At 37.4% G+C, this 13,485-nt stretch overlaps 1 protein-coding gene across 7 annotated transcripts in view; it reads left to right on the top strand.

The window, feature by feature from the left end:
* The window catches only part of LOC108234815 (ryanodine receptor 3), a 95,081-nt gene extending 87,772 nt beyond the window's left edge, over positions 1–7,309 (top strand). For all 7 annotated transcript variants that reach the window (XM_037977912.1, XM_037977911.1, XM_017414330.3 and 4 more), the window contains 11 exons: positions 747–877; positions 972–1,014; positions 1,145–1,272; positions 1,384–1,444; positions 1,559–1,705; positions 3,263–3,397; positions 3,498–3,654; positions 3,844–3,908; positions 4,487–4,587; positions 5,216–5,267; positions 6,203–7,309. In XM_037977912.1, coding sequence (XP_037833840.1) covers positions 747–877; positions 972–1,014; positions 1,145–1,272; positions 1,384–1,444; positions 1,559–1,705; positions 3,263–3,397; positions 3,498–3,654; positions 3,844–3,908; positions 4,487–4,587; positions 5,216–5,267; positions 6,203–6,298 — 1,116 coding nt within the window. In that variant the 3' untranslated portion in view covers positions 6,299–7,309. The remainder of the gene's footprint in view (positions 1–746; positions 878–971; positions 1,015–1,144; positions 1,273–1,383; positions 1,445–1,558; positions 1,706–3,262; positions 3,398–3,497; positions 3,655–3,843; positions 3,909–4,486; positions 4,588–5,215; positions 5,268–6,202) is intronic.
* Positions 7,310–13,485: the final 6,176 nt, after the last annotated feature.

Genomic DNA, 13,485 nt, shown 5'->3' with positions numbered 1-13,485 from the left:
GATTTGTTGGTACGTATTTAGGCTTAGATATGTTGAGTAAAGTATGCAGATTAAAGTGCTTTGTTTACACTTAGTGCGTACCTGCATTTCAGAATTGCTTATCTTATATATCTGGAATACAACTGGAGTAGACTTGTTCAAACAGCACCATTTAATATAGTTTAATATGTTTTCATAGTTTGCCATGAATAAGCTCATGTGAATTTTACTTAACTTTTTTCCCATCATTTTGACTTCATTCATGACATTTGAATATGTAAACAACAGCCTTTCCCCATTCAGCCCAGAAACTCAAATTTTCAAACTTACAGGCTTTAAAACAAACTCCATTTAAAATATAAGAGATACAAGCAGCAGAAATGAGTTTTCTTTGAAGAGAATCTGTGGCTCAGTCTTAGAGATAATGTGAGGAGCTCCGTCATCCTGGGGGAGCTCGGAGCAGAACCGCCGCTCCTCCACATTAAAAGGATTCAGCTGAGGTGCTTCAGGCATCTGATCAGGATGACTCCCTGGACGCCTCCCTTTTTAGGTTTCTCTGGCACGTCCTGCTGGGAACAGACCCAGGGCCAGACCTGGAATCTACCAGAGAGATTATAGATCCCTCACAGGCTGGGAATGCCTCGGGATCGCCCAGGAGGAGCCGGAGCGTGTCAGAGGCCTATTTCTTCTTGACCTGCTGCCTCCGTAGCTTCACTTAGGTGAATTTAACTTCTGATTTCTGAACATTTTCCCTGTGTTGTGATAAGGTGCCTCTGGTAGTATTTAAGCGGGAAAAGGAGATAGCAAGGAAGTTGGAATTTGCCGGCCTCTACATCACTGAGCAGCCGTCCGATGACGACATTAAAGGACAGTGGGACAGGCTGGTCATCAACACTCCGTAAGTCAGCAACAAAACCACTGTTAAACTTTGAATCCTAATCTTTTGCAAACAGAGACTTAATTCCTGTTGTTTGTTTGTTTGTTTTAATCAGTTCTTTTCCCAACAACTACTGGGATAAATTTGTCAAACGTAAAGTAAGTGGCTTAATATAATTTTAGTTAAATCTATAAAGCACACAAGCTGTAAATTAAATCGGATGAAACGTAAGCCTCAGTGTCCGTCCTCTGCATTTATGTTTTTTTTTTCTGTGGCTTTTGTTTGTAGGTAATAAAAAAGTACGGAGACCTGTATGGAGCCGAGAGGATAGCAGAGCTGCTGGGTTTGGACAAGAGTGCTCTGGATTTCAATCCCACAGAGGAAACTGTTGCCAAGGAGGCCTCGCTCGTGTCATGGTATGAGATTAGAGCAATAAATAGTCTTGAAGCTGGAACTGCTTAATAGAAAAATAGAGGTCAAACTGAAAATATGGGAATTTTCTTTAAAACTTTTTTCTCTTCCTCCAGGTTGAGCTCAGTCGATACAAAGTACCACATCTGGAAAATGGGGGTGGTGTTCACAGACAATGTGAGTTTGATACAAGCTGGTTCAATTGTTATTCTTTCTTGTTATTTTTTATGATTAATTTATTGTGGTAATAAGAAGAGAACAGGCTTCTGATCAGGTTTATATCTTTACCAGTCATTCCTGTACCTGGTTTGGTACACCACCATGTCCATTCTGGGACACTACAACAACTTCTTCTTTGCTGCACATCTTCTGGACATCGCCATGGGCTTCAAGACACTCCGCACCATCCTTTCCTCTGTCACTCATAATGGCAAACAGGTGAGGAAGAGGATGCAAGTCTTCGTCTGAGCAGCAGGGGTCACTGCCGAGTCGGTGGCTGAGGTTAAAGTTTATACAATCGAAATGATGCAGAGTCAAGTCTATAACCACAGATTTGCACAGATTTCACAGAATCATACCATCTAATGACTATTTAGGATGTACTGACATATTTGTTAACCTCAAAAATACATAAAAAATATTTGTTTCCAGATTTGTGCAGACATAGTTAAATATTAGCTTTCATAGTATTCAAAAATCAGATCTCTTGTGGCCTTTTAGTTCTTTGTCCTTTTTTAATCATTTATATTTTATTTTTAAAAGTGACCAAAACACAGATTTTATTTATCCAACTCACACTATCTGTAACTTCATACCAGCGTCCAGATAAAACATTTCCTGCCCTACTGATGACATTTTTGGAATTCCAATAAAAATCTTTTGTGCTTTTGCCTATTATTAATAAGAAAACACCATTTTTAAATAAAATTTGATATTAAACAGCATTACAAATTAATTCATGTCTTGTTTTTGACTTCTTGAAGAGAAAATATATCATTTACAAAATCACTGAAAAGAAAGTAACTGATCAGTATTCCATTCCTTATGAGTATTTATGTTCACATAATTACGACTGAACAAAAAAAACAACTTAATATGCTTTTGGTTTTAACTAACATATTAGGAAAGTATCCAACTGTCATCTGACTTAACCAACCAGGCTTTAATGTTTGATTTAGTTCACAATCCATTGAGGAAACATCTCCATTTGCTGCAAAGTTCAAGGATATTCGTCTGACTTGTGTCACTTTATAAAACGTTCTAATGTTATGAACGGAAGGTGTTTCATTTTTAAATTTTCTTATGCGCTGCATGTCTCCTTTCATCTGATCTTTGCACCTCTCCCTCATGAGTTAGTTTGGGGAAGTTTTTGTTGAAGGAAGCTTTGCAAAATTTATAGATACTAAGCTACGCTCCGCTGAACTTTTGACTTTTGAGCTCCGATGACTCAGACATCGTCATTCAGGAGTCCTTGCCATCTTGTCAGCAACTGTTAAATGACCAGAGGCAGAAATCAAAATTGAATTTTACCTTCGTCTCTGGGGTTGGAAGTAACTCACAAAGGAGGCTGCGTATGTTTGTGTAAATTGTAGTCTTTAGCTATTTGGATGCAACTCTGTCTGTTAGCAAAAAGTCTCATGAGCCAGTGGATGGATTTTAATGAAACCTTTAGGACATAATTACTGTATGCACATCTACATCTGATTAACTTTGGGAGATAATCCCATTCAATCTGCTGATGTGGTAGCAGATGAGCATTATCCCCAGCACATTCTCTGAACGTGACAAGTGTGACTTTGCAGATAATGTCATTTATAGGTTATTTCCCAACATAAGATGATGTTCAGCTAAAACTGGCCTGAAAGGTGACAGGCGATATGCATCCTTTAATCCTTTAATTTTTTTTTTCTGCTAGAGAACAAATAGTCTGAGTTTCTAAGCAGCACATCTAAAACTGTAGAAGTGAGCCCCGTATGTTCCGCTTGTTCTGTGCAGCTGGTGTTGACGGTCGGCCTGCTGGCAGTTGTGGTGTATCTCTACACTGTGGTGGCCTTCAACTTCTTCAGGAAGTTCTACAACAAGAGCGTGGACGACGATGAGCCGGACATGAAGTGTGACGACATGATGACGGTAAACAGAGGTCGCCGTTCAGTCTGCTCACACTCACGTTCAACCTATGTCTCAATATCACCTTTGAACTGACTCCCTTTGTCTCCTTATGTTTCCCCAGTGCTATCTGTTCCACATGTATGTTGGAGTGAGAGCAGGAGGGGGCATCGGGGATGAAATCGAGGACCCCGCTGGGGATCCCTATGAGCTCTACCGCATCCTTTTCGACATCACTTTCTTCTTCTTTGTCATTGTCATCCTGCTGGCCATCATCCAGGGTAATTGTTTCATTTTTATCCGGAAAATTTTCTTTTTTTTTAGCCGGTATTTACATAAAACAACCTTATAATCTTTGTATTTTTCTTCCCAACTGTGAAGCCAATCTACAATAACCTCGCAACTACATTTTTAGAGCATTAGGATAAAGCATACATGATACAGTCACAGTGATTTCTTTTTGGCTACAGGTTTGATCATTGATGCCTTTGGAGAGCTGAGAGACCAGCAGGAACAAGTCAAAGAGGACATGGAGGTGAGAGGATGTTTGATTCTCATTTTAGGGATAAAAAAGCCAATTCTGACCTTAATTGGTGGATTCTGGTGACTGTAATGTGGATAGAGATGCATTTATATTTAACAGCAATATTATCACACATATATGGACAATTTTATTAAAATTTTCTATATTTATTATATAATGTCTTATGAATTTAAAAGCTGTTTATGGTTATTCTGGAGTTTAAACACGTGAGAGACTTTTAAGACCCCCTTATTCACAGTCTGTCAGGCTAAAATAGGACCAAAGTGCACTTTTTCCTCTTTTTTTAAAAAATGGGAATATAATATATCTAGTTTGCTGTTTAAGTGGTTATGGGAACTTTATGGAGAAATATTTGAGAATGTACAACATGAAACATGATTTCTACTCACGCTCAGCCCAGACAACCATAGCATCTGCAGGCTTAATGGTATCAATTATGCTACATGAACTGTCCGTTAAACCAAATTTAGCCAAACTCCACTGTTGATTACTGTAGCTCACACAACAAAGCTCAGAGAGCGAAATAAACCACCTTCTATAATCATATTTTCATCTTTTTCTGTCCTCAGACCAAATGTTTTATTTGTGGCATCGGTAATGATTATTTTGACACGACGCCTCATGGCTTTGAGACCCACACTTTGCAAGAGCACAATTTAGCCAACTACCTGTAAGTATAAACTCCAATGGGAATTACTGTGGTCATTCATTTTATTTTGTTTTTATCAGTGCCTTTTTTTTTAAATTTAACCACTTAATTGATCAAATTAACACATTAGTGTCTAATAGCTGCAAATGACTGAATCCTAGAGATATCTTTCCCTCTCTGCGTGTCTCCCGCACTCCTGTGATTCTGTATAGAACCACCACCGACACAAAGTCTCAGTCCATTTGCTCTCACAGTCGGCTGGCCAGTGGAGGCGAGACGACCTCATTAAGCTGCTTCATTATTTTTTAATGCCGTGAACTTTATTGGAAAATAGGGTTGTGAAAGCATGCTCTCGCGCAGCATTCATCGCGATAGTGCACGCTGCGACGCCCACAGAGATACAGTGGCCCGTTGCCATTCACACTTGATTTAGGGAACAGCAGGCGACTCGGCAAAGATGGACTTGTGTTACTTTGTTTAGATTCCTGCTTTAGAATTTGTTAAACTTCCTGGGAACACAGATTGACATTTCCTTTACAAGTGTTGTGGAAATCAATTACGGCTTTTCTGCTCTCTCTGTTTTGTGCTTGAACTGTAACTATGGAGCCAGTTTAGAATACAACTAACATGCTGTGGCATTTTTATCAAGGTTTTTCCTGATGTACCTCATCAATAAGGATGAAACAGAGCACACTGGTCAGGTAGAGTATTATTTTTATTCTAATGATTAACAGATAATTGACATGTCTGCTCTTTTAAAGCTGCTTTAACTAATTTCACCTTCACAGACCAACTCATTAATCTGTTTGAGTCAAAACTTATTAGTTTAACTGAGAAATTAGAGGAACATTGTTCATCAGCTTTCATTTATGGTCAGCTTTACTTACAGTCTGAAACTATGACCCTATTAGTCCTGTACAAAAAAAACATGGCTTTTTTATTGCATCTGTGATGTTCTGCTTCTATGAAACCACCTGTAATCAAAATATGCTAAGATGTTTCTATGAAATTTGGGACTGACTCATCTGCAACAGCTTAAAACACTATAAATTAACTCAGTTAAATGTATTGTTAGTCTTGAACATTTGAAAAATGCAGAAATTCCTGCAGAAATTTGAAACAAATTCAGCCTGTAATACATTTTATGATTGCTTGCAAGTATTAATGCTTAAAAACAGCATTATTCTTCTACAATATATGGCTGCAGAAATTCTCGACCAGCAGACTATGAGGTTGTTTTTGTCCTTCAACCCCCCTGTCCTCAGTGAAAAGGCAGAGTCTGCTGTTGTTGGGCAAGAAGAAAGATTTGGACCAAATCAGTTAGGCACTAAAAAATTGTTACATTCTAATGGGAATAAGAAGAAAAGCATATATCAAAATTAAAAGCCTAGCATTTTTTTAAAGGAATGCATATCCCCTGTCAGTTTCATTAAAATTATTTTAGTGCTATATGAGATATTTTGCTAATAGTACAGACAACTGGACACACCCAGACACAAACAAAGTTATTACTGCCTTCACCTTCAACAGTGGGCAATTAAAATACATAAAACACAGATGGAAATATGAATACAAGAAGTTTTCCTTAAGCTGATCTTAAGATTTTCAACAAACCTCTATGTCTACGTTTGTGCAGGAGTCGTACGTGTGGAAGATGTATCAGGAGCGATGCTGGGATTTCTTCCCGGCTGGAGACTGCTTCCGCAAGCAGTACGAAGATCAGCTTGGGTAGAGCGGACGGATCCGTCTCGCCCGTATCCCTGTGATGCGGGAAACATCCTACCTACAGATACAACACAGAGAGAGTCGGCCCAGCACCACTTTGGCAAGATTTCACCAGAACAAACACAAGAACTATTTTTTAAAAAGAAAAACAAACAGCGGAGGAGGCAGGTAAAACTTGGTAAAGTATGACAAAACAGACCTCTAACGTGCTCAGACTTATTTCTCCTCTTTTAGATTTGGGACATGTTATCGGCGTGTGTTGCCTTTTACTCCACATAACCCCAAATTATTGCACAATTTCTTTTTTTTTTAATTATTAAAATTATTATTTATTTTCTAGTGTTTTTTTTGTTGGTTTTTGAGAAATAGTGGGCGTGTGGGGTTATGAGACAATGTGTCAGTCAATATTATGCACAATGTATGAATGTTGATCTTGAGACTTAATGCCAAACGAAAAGCAGAGAAGTTTAGTAGATTAGTGCGCAAAAATGTGATAAAAGAAAAGTTTTATTCAGATGTTGTAACGTTGCATATTAAGGTGAATTTGTAGAATGACGTGGCAAAAGGTTTAAAAAAATAAAATGCCTAAAATTCTTTTTAAAGTGCCTTACAGTACTGTATCTACATTACAATGAAGCTATGCAAAACTTCAGTTTTATTTTTTCTTTTCTTTATTGTATGTAAGTACAGTAACCCGTAAATGACCAGGTACAGTATGTAGTTTGTGACAGAACTTTTTTTTTTTTTGAACGTGGAAGAAAAGCAAGGGTTTGTTTTATTTTGTTGCTGAATGCAGCATAACTTCAAATGTTCAAGATACACAATGTATAAATGACTAATAGAACTGACTGATCCCTCCTCAGACATGAACAAAAAAACAATTGCTATTGTATGGCGATTTGTATGTAATAGCTTTGCTGATCTGTGCATTTCTTTTGATGGAAAACAAATAAATCGTTGAAGAACTAATAAGGTTCGTTTTGTTTTTATCGAAAGAAATTGCTTCACAACTTCGTAAAAGCTCTGAAACAAAAGCAGGATGCAACGTCTGTCCCTCCTGCTACACACCGCCGAAGCAGAACCAGCGATGGTTTTATCTGTGTGTGGTGTTAGCAAAATATCTCATGAACCACTGGACAGAAAGTAATCATTGGATGTACATCTACAACTGATTAACTTTTGTAGTCGACCAGATTCAAGATGCCTGCCACAGTTAGCTAACTTATCAAACACAAAAATTGGTATAACTCACCTTATTTTAGAGATATTGAGCTAACATTTGGTGTGGTGGTAGCTGGAAGTCATCTTTAACCCATACTTTGAGCACTACACATTGTTTTACATCTTTGCATAAAACTTTGGCTTGAGGTGTTAAAACCTTCTAGTTTAAATAGTTTTTAACCTATTTTGTGTACACAGCCTTTAGCTTTACTTCTAAATTAAATGTCCCTAAACCTCAAAGCTTTATCTAGTCTAGTTGTGACTTTGCTGCAGCGTTTAATCACGACGCAGTAATAAATGAGAAGTGGCTGAGCAGGTAAGCACGTTTGCTCGGCCGGAGTGGTAGGAGCGGGTCTCAGCAGGCTGCATGATGGGAGTTTTAGCCCTATTACCCGTGGTGCCACCTGTCAGCTCACATCATGTCACCACACCTCAGGCACCATGCAGGGCTGCAGCCTGCTGCTGAGAGCTGCAAGTAACAGCTTTGCCAAGTTTCTGATGGTCCCTCTGAGGATTTTATACTTTTGCAAATGTAAATGTGACTCATTACCTCACATTTTTCACAAAACGATGCCTGACTGCGACATTAACAAGTCAAATTCATTATTTAAAAAGCCTCACTTGTCATAGTTGCATAAATATTTAATGATTATTGTTCTGAGTGCAGTCAGAGCAACTTTTATTTAGAGCTTCAAACATGAGGAAGGTCCTATGTTTACCAAGTTTTGTGACTTTAAAGAGAACAGGAAGAAAACAGTAATTTTACAGGGATATGACCATTCTTATTAATCTGACATAATGAAAGGTGTGGGTAGCTGTTCCCAAAAGAAAATGGCTCCTATTAAACTGTCAAACCACTTGAGGACATTATGCCCATTAATTCTTTTTCCCTAATGTCCACCTATGTAGCTGTGAGTTAAAGACTTTAATTTTCCTCATGAATTTCTTGTTAAGGTAATTTATGTATTTGTTTTAAACTGGCATATTTTCTAAGGTCTAGTCTCACAGCAGCATCAAAATAAACCATCCTGGAACACGTTCATTCAGTCCCAATTGAATGCATAAACTTCCACTGCAGCAACCTGAGTTTCATTATTTATTTTGGGTTGTTCTTGTTGGTTCATAACTTTTTTCAGTATTCATATGTTTATTGTCTTGCTGAGTTTGATGAGGAAACTTAAACCAAAACTCAGTGTTTTTGCTCATTTTAGCTTTTAGCTTCTGCTTTGTACGTTTTAACTTTTAGCTACTGATTTGTTAACATAAGCTAAAGTAGGTTATTTTGAGCTTATAGCCATGGTTTTGCTCATTTTAGCTTTTAGTTGCAGTTATCTCATTTTAGCTGTGGTTCAGCTAATATTAGGTTCTGTTCTACCTTTTTTAACTAATGATTCAGTTTCAGCTTCTCCAACTAGTTTCATTAAAGCCATCCAGCACTCAGCTCTCACACAGATTTCTCTAGTTTAAATAGATGTTATATATATATTTTATTTATAAAATACAATTTTTTTTAAACCAACATGTATTTGTGTTTTGTATTCCCAGCTCAGACTGACCTACTGTAGACATACCGTTTTCTCTATTTATGCCAAATCAAAAAATTGCTCTTGTTCAAGTAAAACTTTTCCTAATTATATTTTGAAATTGGGTTTGCCTTGAAAACAACTGGCTAAAGGATAAAGATAAAGAAACAACCCAGGGAACATTTTACAATCCCCTTTCTACTAACTTTAACCTTTGTGATTTAAAATGAACTTTGAGAAGTGCTAATCAGTCAAATTTAGTTTCCATTCTCCTCTGAAAGGCTCGGCTCCTTTCCTACTCTCTGTGTGGTTCCCATGATACCAACTGCTGATGTAATGTGGGCGAAAGTCATATCAGGCCTGTCATCATGGGCCCTCGCGCCGTCCATGGCTGTTGGAGTGACAGATTGCTCATGAGGGGATAAAAAAAAAAAAAAAAAAATGAGAGAGCAGCTTGAGTCACAGTCTGCGCTGTCACCTGCAGCGGCCCACCTGCAGACAAGCCTCCAACTGGTGACAAGAAACTCCACACAGCGTGCTTCCGTCGTGCCTCTTATCAGGAACATTTTATACAACATGGCACAACAAACAACACCTCAGCAGCTAAACCAGCTTGTGCTGAGACAAAAGGAAGAGTGGCTGTTTTGGCCCTTTTGCTCCTCAACACAAATGGTTTTAACAATAATAAAACATTCATGGAACCTGAAGATTTAGGGTGCAGGATTATCAGCTAAAGCAAGACCTGACATATATTTTAGAAAAATTGTACCACAGTCACAACTGGGTTTCTTGTATTTCAGACGGAGGCAGAGTTTGTATTTCAAACTGCATTTATTGCAAAAAAAAAAAGAAAAAGCTCATCATTAGTCCAACAGCAAAATGTTCAGCTTTGCTGTATTTTATGTTCCAAATCTGTTGCCAACAGCAACAAGTGAATGAAGAATGTAATCTTCCTTTCTCCATGTTCTCTTTTACTGTGCTGTATTTTCCAAGATGTTCAAAGTGGAACCTTTGCTTTTTTTTGGTACTGTTTAAAGTGATAAATTTGGTGTTAAAGATGCTCAGTGTAAAGTCACGAAGACCAGACAAAAACACAAATCATGAAGTGTGGAACAAAACCTGCACAATATTTTGCTCATATCAATGGTTTAAATTAAAATATCGAAGCAAAATTTGTGATTGGATGCCAAAAATCACATGCATTATTTTAAGACCCGAAGTGGCTGAAAAAGGTCAAATATTAAACTTGTCGCTATTTTTGTTTAGCTACACAGACTACAGCAACTCTAATGAAGGTCAGTCATGTGACTCAAGCTTCCAGGTGGTTTTCAGTGGAATCAGCCGAGTGCTTTGTTTACACTGAGCGTGGACCTGCATTTCAGAAATGCAGGCCTGGAAAATTACTGGAGAAAGCTCTTATAAACTGCACTATTTGACAAAGTTTAGGATAACCTTTTAATGTTTGATTTTGTACTTTGCTATGAGTAGCTTCAACATTTACATAAAAACTAAGCACAATAGTTTGAAAATTTAAAACTAACTTTGAACACTTTATAATAATCAGCACAAACATTTGGTGGTTCATAAAGAAAGAATAAATCAGGCACAAGTTGCAAACTGTTAACTAATACAGACCTTTTTTAAACAACTAATAAGTGGTCTTGATTTAATTTAATTCCCTGATGTTTTGCCGTATATCTAAATGTAATCAGTAGTTCATCTTAGGCACTTACTGACAAAGCAGTTCATGGTCTGAACTGTGATCGAACAACTCAATATTTGATTCTTCTTTGCAGAGCACACTCAAGCAAAGGTCCGGCTCTTTTGCCAAACTTAAGATTTGCTCTGTTTGTTTTTATCGCATGAAAAATGTCTGCTTTCTGAGTCTCTGTTTGAATGAATCACATTGTTTTATATAGGTTTATACAGGTTTCATTCAGCTTTCATTTCAAGCTACATCAAATCAAACCTACTTAAAAGTATTAACCAGTGTTTACAGACTGAACATTACAGAAGTAATGTGTGTGTGTAATTGCAAAATGGCATCACCATGATGACAAAATCTCTACTGGCATCAGTCCTTGGATAGATGTGTTCCTTCCTTAAACACACTCCTCACCGGAACAGTTTATGTGTGACAGACACACACACACACAGACACACACACACACACTGACTCCTGTTTCAGAGAGACAGATAGAAGGAGGCAGGTGGAGATTGAGAGCGAAAAGAATAAAAACAGGAATTGAATTTAAAGCTGCCAGGAGGTATAAAAGAAAGAGAATAAAGTGTTGTCAAGTTTGCTTCGTTCTCACAGGCTGTATATTATGACATTTGCGGCTGAAGGTCTAATTGAACCACTCTGCAGCCTAAAGGAACTTTTGATTAGAAGTAAATTGGATTGGGGTAGGCAGATATCTGTTGGTGTCTCTGACATTGCTGGGGGCCTGAGCTCAGGTCTGATGTGGTGTTTATTGTACAGCTCACTACAGTGACATATAGACTTCCTCTTTTGTCAAGTCTGCACTGTCCAATTCTTTTATATAGCTATGAAAAAAAATAGGTTGAAAGCTGATTTAAACCAAAACTGAACTTCAGAAACAGGACTTTATGCGATAAAAGCTTTTGACTCAATCGATTTTACAGATATTAAGCCCAGATTTAGTGTGGTATAAGATGAGAATCATTTCCAAAATGTGCACTAAACACTTAACATAGCACAAGATTTTTACCTAAAACATTTGTTTTAACTGTTGGCATCAACCCTGTTTGTTAGCAAAATATCTCATAAACCACTTGTCCGATTTTGAAACTCTCAACTGTAATCATTGGATGAACATCTACAAATAATTTCATTTTGGAATTCCCCCAATTAAAGATGCCAATACAAAAATAGCTATAACTTAATCAATTAATGACATTAATTGTTACAGTCAACACTCTTTGTCTGTTAGCAAAATATCTCATAAATCACTGGATTGATTTTTTTAATTTTTTTTATAAAACTTTTAGCAAGAAATCACTGAATATACATCTACAACTGACTGAAATTATGAGTCAAACCCATTCAGGATGGCTGCTATAGGTAATATATCTTTACTAGGCTTTTAATTTCTGTGAGTTTATTTTCCAAAGTTGGACTCAGTTGGACTCAAATGGCCCCTGGACTTAAGCTCATGTGTTGCATATGTGCACATGTCAGTTTGATAGTATGCAGTGCTAATACAATGAGTCACATTACACAAAAACTGAAAAATCTTAAAAAAAAAAAATTGTAACTCACAAGTAGCTTATCTAAAAAATACTTCTGGTTTACTGAACCTTGTCCTTGGATTTCTGCAAAAAAAAAAAAAAAAAAGAAAGAAAGAACTGCTCTTAGTTCTTGCCCCATGATCTATATCATGTTCAAGGTTAGAGAAAAGGCACGTAAGCTAGAGGCTGTTGAGAAACTAAATGCTGCAGGGGCCAGCAGTGCAAGGTGAGTGGTGCTGAGTGAGGGGTTGAAGTGAGCTGAACACGCTGCTTCGTACTCCGCGGGTGTTCTATTGTGCTGACACGGCAGAGGACAAGTCAAGTACAGATCGAGCTGTGGACCAAAGCTCTCTGGAGGGAGTGAAGGATTGTGCAAAAAGTAGGTTTTCAGGCTTTTATGTTTTCTGTGTCAATTTCAGATTAAAGAACGTGTTCATCAACCAGAAAATCTGAATACGCAAACAACTAACAGTCTGTTTTTTTTAATCATTAACAATGTTGATATGTGCACACATTAATCACAATGGTGACCCTGTTTACCTTGGGTCTACTTAACAAACTTCTGCTTCCATATTGGTGTCACAGAATCACCAGCTAAATGTTTTTTGTTTCACACTTCAGGGTTATGGATGACCCAGAACAGTGGGAAGACTATAGTTAAATCTTGGCACATTGTGATAAAAGTGAGTCTTTTGTGAACAGATTTTGACAAAAACACAATATGACAGCAGGTGATAAAAATAAGGGATAGCCTAAAGGTTTTTTTGGACAGAGTTGCGAACAAGAAAGCATCAAAGAACAGCTGTGAGAATTTTTTTAGTCCTCTAAGGAGGGTTCATGAGCTGTTTGAGCTTTGCTGCTATAATCAGCATAGAAAACAAGCTGACTATGTCTCTGTTGCTTATTTTCTAATTGCAAAATAAAGATTTTTTTCTCACAATTTTTACTTTTCTATAAAACAGAGTAGAACAAGTATAAACTAAAATAGAATGGACTCCACTGGCTCTCTATTCAGTTTAGGATTCATTTAAAAAATAAAAATGTATTTGTTTTTCAAACCCTCCGTGGTCTTGCTCCGCCTTACCTCTCTTCATGATTTAAGTTTCCAAAGATGAAACAATCTTTTCATGAGAATAAAGCGCTCTAAGCCACAACGTTGCATTACAAAGGCCTTCACTCATCTGTTAAATGGCAACAT

Source organism: Kryptolebias marmoratus, linkage group LG10 (assembly GCF_001649575.2).
Source record: "Kryptolebias marmoratus isolate JLee-2015 linkage group LG10, ASM164957v2, whole genome shotgun sequence".
Lineage (NCBI taxonomy): Eukaryota > Metazoa > Chordata > Actinopteri > Cyprinodontiformes > Rivulidae > Kryptolebias > Kryptolebias marmoratus.
The sequence above is the reverse complement of the archived record's forward strand: the minus strand, read 5'-3'. Positions and strand labels throughout refer to the sequence as shown.